The following is an 8,975-nucleotide window of genomic DNA, read 5'->3' as shown; positions in this document are numbered from 1 at the left end:
CAGGGTGGGCGGAGGGAGTGCGGAGCGCCGACCCCTCCCTGGCCTGCCTCCCAGCAGCCATGGTCACCCCAGGCCCAGGTTCAGACGTGGGCACGGACAGCCAGCCCTCCGACCTGACGCTGGACCTGACGCTGCTCCCCAGAGGCAGCTGGCGGCCGCTGGACAGGCCCCAGCCCACGTCCTGCTGCAGAGGTGGCCAGCAGGAACCTGCTGCAGCGGTCGGCACGGTGGCTCCAGGCATCCTCCGGGCACGAAGAAGGGTGAGTCCGGGTGGTGCAGACACTCGTCTCAGGTGAGGGGCAGGTCCTGACGGCCAGACAGCGGCCAAGACGTGCTGGAGGGGCTCTGAGGGCAAGGCTCCTCCCAGAGCTCCGGTCAAGCAGGTCCTCACTGTGCCCTCACCCTCCGGGCTCACCCCCAAGGCACAGGTCCCGTGAGCGCCCAGGTGGCAGGTGTGCCCGGGCCCCTGCAGCAGGCTGGCCAAGCTCTCGGTGGCTGGGCGGTATGTGTCCCGGCTCCAGATGGGGTGGGGGGGCTGGTAGGAGGGGGTCAGAATGGCAACGGACAGTGGTGGACCCCTAGGTCAGGAGGATGGGGGTGCTGTCCTCGGGCACCTTGGGCGAGTGGACACAGGCCGGGGCACAACTGCACTTGTCCACGTGGGTGTAGGTGCGGCGGACGGCCGTCCCGTCGGGGCACCGCAGGGTCACCACCTCCTCGTGAGCCTCCGTCTCCCTGCAGCAGGTGCACTGGCGCTCCATCGCCTGGGCCTCCGCGGAGTACCTACAGGCGCATGGCCGCCATCAGGACCCACCCGGTCCAGCCCCAGCCCCCAAGCTCCTGGCTTCCTTGGGGGGGGGCGGCTAGAGCCGATGGCCCCCACCTGCTCCGGGCAGCCCCGAGCTCATCCTCGGAGCACTAGGGGCGTGTCTGACCTGGCCTGGGGCAGGGCTCAGGGTCTCTGAGCTCCCACCTGCCCCCGCCAGTCTCTGTCTTGTCTTGGAACCACGCGCGGCACTTGCTGACCCGGGCAGGACCCTCTTCCCCCGGGAGGAGCCCACCCCGGGCTTGAGCCAGCCCCCCGCCGTCCCCTGCTCTCCTCACCCACTGCTCCCACCTGCCCAAAGCCAGGGCAGTGGGGCGGGGGGGCGTCCCAGAAGGGGCCGGGGCTCGCTCACTTGGACAGTCCGGGACATGAGCCCCCGCAGAACGTGACGTTGACCGGGGCCTGGGTGGCGCAGCCCTGGTGTGTCAGGATGGTCCTGTTGACGTGGACCTGGCACTGGTCTGGGCGGACAGAGGAAAGGCGAGGTCACCTCTGAGGACCCCGGGCCGGGGCCGCCCCCGCGCCACCCTGCCGAGCCCCGCGCTCAGGGTGGGGTCCCCGGGGCCAAGGGCAGCGTGGGGCTCGGAGAGCAGGTGGGCCAGCCTCGACTTACCCACTTCCTCACAGGAGAAACAGCAGCCCGTTTTCCTGAGGATGCCCTGAAGGGGGAGGGGGAGAGAGAGGGCGGGCTGGGGGCGGGCTGGGGGCTCTGGGTGGGCGTGGCCTCCGAGGCGGCCGGTGCCTGCGCTGGGAGGGGGGGGGGGGGGGCTGGGAAGGACGGGGCCTCCCAGGGGAGGCGATGTGGGCGCGGCCTCCGAGATGGTGGGGGCTCCGGCCGCGGATCTGGGGTGCGCCGGGCGGGGCCCCTGCCCTGGGGCAGCCGAGCGGCAGGACACACCTGGCAGCTGGACATGTTGGCGCAGGGCGTGGCCCTCGTGATGAGCACGTGGAGCCCATTCCTGACCTGGCAGCGGTACTCGGTGCAGTTGTCCACCAGGCTGTTGACCCAGGTCTCGCTGGGCTGCAACGCAGTGGGGGGTGCGTGGAGGCTCGCAGAGACGGGCCAAAGGGAAGGGGTGCCGGGCTGAGGGGCTGAGAGCGAGCCCCGTCTCACCTGGACCAGCTGGCCGTCCTCCGTGGGGCAGGCCGTCTGCACACACTCGCCACAGCACTGTCCGTCCACCTTCCGGTACTCCGAGCCCTGAGGGAGGGGTGGGTTCCGACCGTTCCCCCGGCCCTGCCCCCCAGCCCCCCTGCGCTCCCATCTACACCCTAAGAGCCCAGCGACCTCCTCGGCAGCCCCGACCCCTGCGACGCCGTGTCCCTGCCCAGGGCTGGGTGTGCCCCGGAGGGCTTACCGGGGAGCAGGTGGTGTTACAGGTGTCCTCCTCACACTGCACGGTTGGGCCCTGGCTGTCCCCAGGCAGGCAGGTGCACGTGTGGCAGGGAGTTAGCGACGGGAAGGTTGCCCCGATCTGCGGTGGACGGGGACGGTGGAGGTGAACCCCCCCTGCTGCTGGGTAGGGGAAGGGGAGGCCTACAGAGAGCGGGTTCTTCTTCTTCAGATGGAATTGTGCTTGTGCCCCCGGCTGAGCACACACCAGGGCAGAGGCAGGACCCCAGGCCGGCTGGAGGGGCTGGGAGGGCACAGCCTCACCCCAACACTCTTGTCTCGAGGGAGCTCCCGGGACACACGAAGCTAACTTCTCAGGGGCAGCCAACAGTCCCCCAGGCGCTCGATACACAGGGCTGTCCCGTGTCCCCCTCGCCTGTGTCCCCATGTGGCTCGAAAGGACCTGGAGCCCCCACACGCTTCTCCACTGTCCTGGAGGAGGGTGCAGGCGGGGCCGGGCCCATGCAGATGGGGGTGGAGGTCCCCTGTGGCCGAGCTGCGCCTGCTCCTCCCCCCCACGGCCACCCATCCCACTCAGCCACCCGGCTGCTGAGCCCTTACCCCAAAGGCGGTTTGGTTGTAGTAACACAGCAGAGGTCCTGGAAGGAAAGGGGGCCTGAGCACCCGCCCGGCTGCGGGGGAGGAAGGGCTCCAACCCTCCCGCCGCCCCGAGCTCCCAGCCCCACTCACGGCAGATGAAGGTAGGGCAGCAGTCACCCTCCTTCTGGGTGCGAATCAGCTCCTCTCCTGGCCTGCATCTGGGTGGGCTCTGGGGACACGTGGTTGTGTTGCAGACTGTGGGGCGGGTCGGGGTGTGTCAGGGCTTGAGCCTTCTGTGTCCCCGCTGGGTCCCCTCACTGAGCCACGGCGCACCGGAGGTCGGCGGCAGCCCATCCTCGGCCCCGCAGCCCCCCCCCCTTCTCCCCTGGTCACCCTCCGGCCGGGGAGGGGGGCCCAGGGCTCACCGCACAGCGTCTCCAGACAGCAGGAGTTGTTGGCCAGAGGCCTGGTCTCGGTCACGAAGCCAGCCCGTCCGCACTGTGGGGGCCGCTCCTGGGGCTCGCACGGCACGGGGGCGCACCGTACTGACATGGAGCCCTCGTGGCACAGGCAGGCCTGGCAGTTGCTGACCCAGCGCTCCCCAGGCTGGAACAGAGCAGTGGGGGTCCCTGGAGACTCCTGGACTGGGCCGGGGCCTCCGGGGCCACATCCGGCAGCAGGGAAGGCTCCCGCCCTCAGCGTGGTCAGTTCTCGGCCTCCCACTCAAGCCGCCATTGCTGGCACAGCCCCCGTGATGGGGACGTGTCTCCCACCGGGGTACCCCACCCCAGTCCCCCACAGGGGCTGCCCGGGCAGAGCAGGCTGCCCAGAGATAGGGCCCTCCCTGCCTCCGCTCAGGCTAGGGGCAGAACACTCACGGATTTGGGAAAGCCGTCGGGTCCCACACAGGCTGGAGGGGAGGAGAAAGGGCGTCAGTGGGCTGCTGCGGCCCCAGACCCAGCGGGCGGAGGCCACGGGCCCTGGGACCTGTCCTTGCGGGCCTGGCCGCCCCACCCCCGGCCAGGGCTCTTCTTCCTGCCAAGGGCCCCATGTCGAGGCCACACAGCCCCCTCAGGCCGGGCGCAGGCCGGGAGTGGGAACCCCCGGGAAGGGTTGGCTCCCGGCTCGGGCCTCCCCCACCCCGGCCGCCTGCCCCGGCTCTGCGGCGGCTCCGTGGGGCCTCCGCGGCTGGCGCTCACCGCAGGCGCGCACGCAGACATCCGTGTGCGTGTTGAAGAGGGTGAGCCCGTCGGGGCAGAAGCAGCCTTCCGCCGGCCCCTTGCCCCCTCCGCTCGGGCTCCTGCAAAACAAGGTGGGCGGGCCTGGGACCCTCGATCTGTAGAAGTGGCCGTCCGAGGGGGAAGGGCAGAGGGCGTGGCAGAGGACTGGGGCTGACCCGCTGCCCAGGGCCCGGAGTTGGGGGGGTCCTGAGGCTGGGAGTTCGCACGCCCTCCTGGTCTGCCCCAGACCCTCAGGTAGGCTTTACCTAGAGTCGCAGGACGCGGGCTGTGCAGGGCCACACGGCCGGTACACCTTGTCGGGCGGGCAGGTGACGTCTAGGGACACAGAGACTGGAGTCAGGTGGGCCGAGGAGGCCAAAGCCCCCGGGGCCGGCCCGACTCACCGCACAGCCCGTTGGTGGCATTCCGCCAGTCGCTGCACACGCCCCGGGCACGGCAGAGCGCCGCATAGGCCTCCAGGCTCCGGCAAGGCGCTCGGGGGTCGTCGGCCTGGCAGCCGTCACTGACGCAGGAGCTGACGAACGGGTCCGGGGGGATGAGGGCATGGCACTCCGCAAAGAGCCTGCGGGAAGGGGCGGTCAGAGGCCGGGGCGCGGGCGGGCAGCACCCCACACGCACCAGACCCTCAGGGGCGACTCACGGGCTCTGCAGCAGCTCGCAGAGGGGCGCGGGGGGGCATGGGGACGAGGCGGGCGTGGTGGGCGCGGAGGGCGAGGTCCCCGCCGTCGGGGGCGGGCGGGTAGGCGCCAAGCAGCCCTCCCGGCCGCTCTCGGGGACCAGCCAGTGGTGGGCCATGTCTTGGCAGGTGGCGGCCATGGTGCCGTCCGGCCGGCGGCAGTCGTCTGTCCGGCTGTTGGTGCAGGTGCCTGGACGGCAGGACAGTGGAGTCACCCCTCCGCCGCTCCGCTGCTCCCCCTGCCCGCCCCCCTGCTGGGCAGCTGTGGCCCAGGCGCCCCAGCACCCGCTCACCGCACTGGCCCTCGGTGTTGTGGCTGAAACGGCTGTAGGACAGCTGGATGTGGAAGACCTGCCCGTCGAAGGTGACACTCACACCAGCCGCGGCGATGTCGATGGTCATCGCGGTCGCGCCCGCCACCGACACACTCACGCCGTTCTTGCTGAAGCCCGAGCCCACTTGCGTTTGGTCGAACAGGATCTGGGGACATGTTGAGGGGTCTGTGAGGGGTTGCTGGGGCCCCGAGTCCTTGGCACCCCTCCCCCAAAGGGCAGATGCTCCCCTTGGAGCCTGGGGTCCCAGTCGGCCACGTTGGGGTCCCCGAGGCATCCTGCGTGCCCTTGGCCCTGCCTGAGGGGCCTCCGGGAGCTGCCCTCGGCGCCCGCAGGCCCTCCCTGGTGATGCCAGGACAGGGCCGCTCACCAGGCTCTGCTCCTGCCCGTGGGCGCCGGTGTGGGTGGTGAGGATGACCTCCATGGACTTGTAGTGGACGCTGAGGGCACGGGGGCAGGGGGCGGCGGCGGCGGCGGCCCCGCAGTAGTAGCCGTTCATGGAGATGCTGAGGTTCCCGTAGCGCGGGCGGATCTCCTTCATGAGCACGTGGGTGCAGTTGTCCGCGAAGGAGTAGGTCGTGCCGTCGAAGGTGGTGTAGTGGGAGCCCCCCCAGCCGCTGCAGGAGCCTGTGGGGTGTGGACGGTCCCTCACCCGGCGCCACCGCAAACAGCCGCCTCAGGGTGGCGCCCCGGCCGCCCGGGGCCCCATCTGCCTTTCTTATGAACGGGCCTGGAGTGGGCTGCCTGGTGGCCACAAAGGCAAGTCCCCAGCCCCACCCAGACCCTGGGAACGAGCCCTTTCTGGGAAAAGACCTTCATGTCTGTCAGTAGGTTTAGGACGTCAGGATGATGCCATCTTGGATGACCTAGTGACAGGTGTCCCTGCAGGAGCAGAGTGGCCACAAGCCCTGGGACCCTTGAGCCCCAAAGCTGGGAAAGCGGGAAGGCCGCCCTGCAGCCTCCAGAGGGACAGTCGGTCCCTGCTGGTGTTTTGACCCCTGGGTGTGGCCCTTGCTTCTTCTGGGAACCCGAGCCCCGCGCCATCCAGGGGCTGGGCCAGAAGTGCTCCCACGGAAGCTCCAGGAGGGACACTCAGGAAACCCAGGGATCACAGCCCCCCAACCGAGCGCCCCGATCCAGTCACAGAGGCTGCCGTGCGCGTGGGCTCCGCAAACCTGGGCCGTCCCCCGGCTGTGGCGCGTGTCACCGACTCTGGCTGGCGCTGTGCACCGTGGCCCTGGCCCCCGGCGAGTCCCCCAGTGCCCTCGGCCCTCACCGTGCCCCGACTTACACTCGCACTCAAAGTGGAAGTCACACGGCTCATTGTCCTGCGACACTCTGACCGGCGGGTGTCCGTTCACACAGTGGATGCTGGCCACCGGCTTCCGCCCCAGCAGGACCACGTGGTTGTGGCCCTCACACCGAGCCACTGTGCAGTCTGGCAGGGTCCAGGACTCGTTCACCTGGAAGAGAAGGGCACAGGGCTCACCGGCTGGGACCACGGAACCTGCCCCACAGCCCTGCCACGGCCCCAGAGCCCTCCCTGCCCGGGGTGCGGCCCTACATCCCCGCCTCCCGCGGTGCCGTCCCGGCCCCGACCCCGAGTGCCACCCTCCAGCCAGAGCTACCCGGAGAGAGCTCACAAGGACCCGGCCAACTGGGCCGCTGGCAGGAGGCGCACCTGTCGGGGAGGGATGAGGAGGTCGCAGCCCTGAGGCTGGGAGGGCGAGGCCGCTGGCGTCGAGGAGGCCTCCGGGGGCGGGGACGTAGGGCAGGCATCCTGGAAGCGGTCAATGTCACAGTGCTGGCTGCAGACGGCGTAGAAGGAGCAGCCCGCGCCATCCGTCTTGTTGTACACGATGTCCCCTGTGAGGAGAGAGTCCCCAAGATGACACGGCAGGGTCAGCTCCGGAGAGCTCAGGAGGCACAGGGTGGACCCACAAGTCTCAGCAACGGAGTGCCCAGGGCGGGGTAGGGGGGATGCGGCTCCTGCACTCACCCGGGGAGAAGAGCTGCCCCAGCGCCCGGCAGAAGCAGCGGGTGGTGAGGTTCCCTCTGGAAGACACAGGCGGCCCCGGGGTGGTGAGGACGGACATGGGCGAGGTGCTCACTGTCACTGGCCGCAAGGTGCGGGGTGCCGAGGACCTGGAGGCAGCCGTTGAGAGGCCCACGGTGGTGCCGGGCGGAGAGCTGGTGGTCTTGGGCACAGGCGTCCCCCGGGAGGGCGTGGTGGGCTCGGGGGCGGTGGGGCTGGGGCAGCGGCCGTCGTCCTCACAGCAGAGCAGGCGCACGTGGTAATTGTCACAGTAGCGCAGGGGTCCCGGCTGCTCCCGGTTGCGACACACCAGCCCGAAGCTCACGTTGCACTGCACCACCTGCCCCAGGTCCTCCAGACGCGCGTGCGGCGCCCTTTCCGAGCGGCACTGGATGTCCTGAGGGCGCTGGCAGAAGTCGTGGCCAGCTGAGCGGAGAACCGAGAAGGTCTCGAAGTCCCCGCCGTCCAGGCCAGGGATGGGGTAGTCCTCGTCGAACCAGTCTGTCCACGAGCACCGTGGGCTGCAGCCCGTGGAGGACGAGGCGGCCGGGCCGTGCGTGGCCGAGCTGAGCAGCGGGGGCGTGGAGAGCAGCGTGGTCCCGAAGGTGGCCGTGCTGGGCGGGGACCCGGGGGAGGTCCACGGTCTGGAGGTCACCTCGGGGACCGTGGTGGGTGCACGGGGTGAGGTGGGCTTGGTGGTGGTTATGGTCGGGGTCCCCGGGGAGGCAGAGGGACCGGGGCTGGAGACCCTCTCTGTGGTCCTGGCAGGGGAAGGAAGGGTCTGGGTGGTGGAGACAGGGACCCCCTGGCTGGTCCCAGGGGAGGAGACATGGGTCTGGGTGGACGCTCTGGTTGTGGCTTCTTTCCCCAGAGATGTGGAGCCCCCAGGGGCGGGGGTGCTGGGGCAGTGCGGGCTCGGGCGACAGCAGAGCACACGGATATTGTAGTTGAAGCACATGTTGAAAGGCCCCTTCTGGTCCTGATTCTTGCAGACCAGCCCCGTGTGCAGATCACAGCTGAGCACCTGTCCGATCTGGTCAATGCTGACCTCGGGGTAGTTCTCTGCACGGCACTCAATCTTCTGGGGTTCCTCGCACAGCGTGCCCCCCGCAGCCCTGATGTTGTCCAAGGTTTCCAAGTCCCCGCCCTCTACTCCTGAGGTTGGGAAGTCCACGTCAAACCAGTCTGTCCACTCACACTGGGGCTGACAGCCAGCCGTGCTCTGGCTGGGGGTGGCAGCCGTCGTGGCCGTTCCCAGGGTTCCCGGTGACATTCTTGCTGCGGTCGTGCGCGGCTCTGTGCGTGGGCTGGACGGGGGGCCGGCGGGGACAGTGCCTGTCGTGTGTGTTTGTGGGGTCTCCCTGGAGGGGCCGCCTGTGGTCTGCGCAGTGGCCAGTGTCTGTGTCCCGGGGGTGGGCCCCGCGCACTGGTCTTGGCGGCAGCACAGCACGCGGATTCTGTAGTTGTAGCACATCTTGAACAGGCCTACCTGCTCTTCGTTCCGGCACACCAGGCCAAAATCGACGTCGCAGTGCACGCGCTGGCCCAGCTCCTCAGCGCTCCTGCCGGGGAAGTTCTCGGCCTGGCACTCGATGTCCACAGGCTGCTCGCAAATGGCCGCTCCTGTGCTCCTGATCTTGTCGTACGACTCAACGTCCCCCCCGGCCTCCTCAGACTTGGGGTAGTCCACATCGAACCACTCCGTCCACTGACATCGGGGCTGGCAGGAGGTGGTGGCCAAGGCTGGGGAGCTGCTCGACGCCCAGGTCCCTGTCACGGTCGTCTCTGCCGGCGGGGTCTCCGTGGCAGGGGTGGACCTGGCCAGTGGCTGCCAGCTGGCGGCTCGGGGGGAGGTGGTGGTGCCGAGGGCCGTGGTCGTGGCCCCGGGGGAGGTGGTGGTGCCGAGGGCCGTGGTCGTGGCCCCGGGGGAGG

At 69.8% G+C, this 8,975-nt stretch overlaps 1 protein-coding gene across 1 annotated transcript in view; it reads right to left on the bottom strand.

Moving 5' to 3' along the window:
- MUC5B (mucin 5B, oligomeric mucus/gel-forming) overlaps positions 1-8,975 on the bottom strand; it is a 61,262-nt gene continuing 52,287 nt past the window's right edge. Inside the window, exons 86-104 of the mRNA XM_059386835.1 lie at positions 7,008-8,885; positions 6,690-6,874; positions 6,300-6,471; positions 5,379-5,635; positions 4,970-5,156; positions 4,641-4,866; positions 4,384-4,562; positions 4,246-4,315; positions 3,959-4,059; positions 3,638-3,669; positions 3,185-3,365; positions 2,910-3,014; positions 2,781-2,818; positions 2,185-2,301; positions 1,941-2,027; positions 1,725-1,847; positions 1,440-1,485; positions 1,179-1,287; positions 1-783 (exon numbers count right to left, since the gene is read on the bottom strand). Of these exons, the coding sequence (XP_059242818.1) occupies positions 579-783; positions 1,179-1,287; positions 1,440-1,485; positions 1,725-1,847; positions 1,941-2,027; positions 2,185-2,301; positions 2,781-2,818; positions 2,910-3,014; positions 3,185-3,365; positions 3,638-3,669; positions 3,959-4,059; positions 4,246-4,315; positions 4,384-4,562; positions 4,641-4,866; positions 4,970-5,156; positions 5,379-5,635; positions 6,300-6,471; positions 6,690-6,874; positions 7,008-8,885 (4,298 nt within the window). The 3' untranslated portion in view covers positions 1-578. The remainder of the gene's footprint in view (positions 784-1,178; positions 1,288-1,439; positions 1,486-1,724; positions 1,848-1,940; positions 2,028-2,184; positions 2,302-2,780; positions 2,819-2,909; positions 3,015-3,184; positions 3,366-3,637; positions 3,670-3,958; positions 4,060-4,245; positions 4,316-4,383; positions 4,563-4,640; positions 4,867-4,969; positions 5,157-5,378; positions 5,636-6,299; positions 6,472-6,689; positions 6,875-7,007; positions 8,886-8,975) is intronic.

The sequence above is a fragment of the Mustela nigripes genome, chromosome 1 (genome assembly GCF_022355385.1).
Source record: "Mustela nigripes isolate SB6536 chromosome 1, MUSNIG.SB6536, whole genome shotgun sequence".
Taxonomy (NCBI): Eukaryota; Metazoa; Chordata; class Mammalia; order Carnivora; family Mustelidae; genus Mustela; species Mustela nigripes.
Note: the sequence above shows the minus strand (reverse complement) of the source record. Positions and strands in the feature narration are given on the sequence as shown.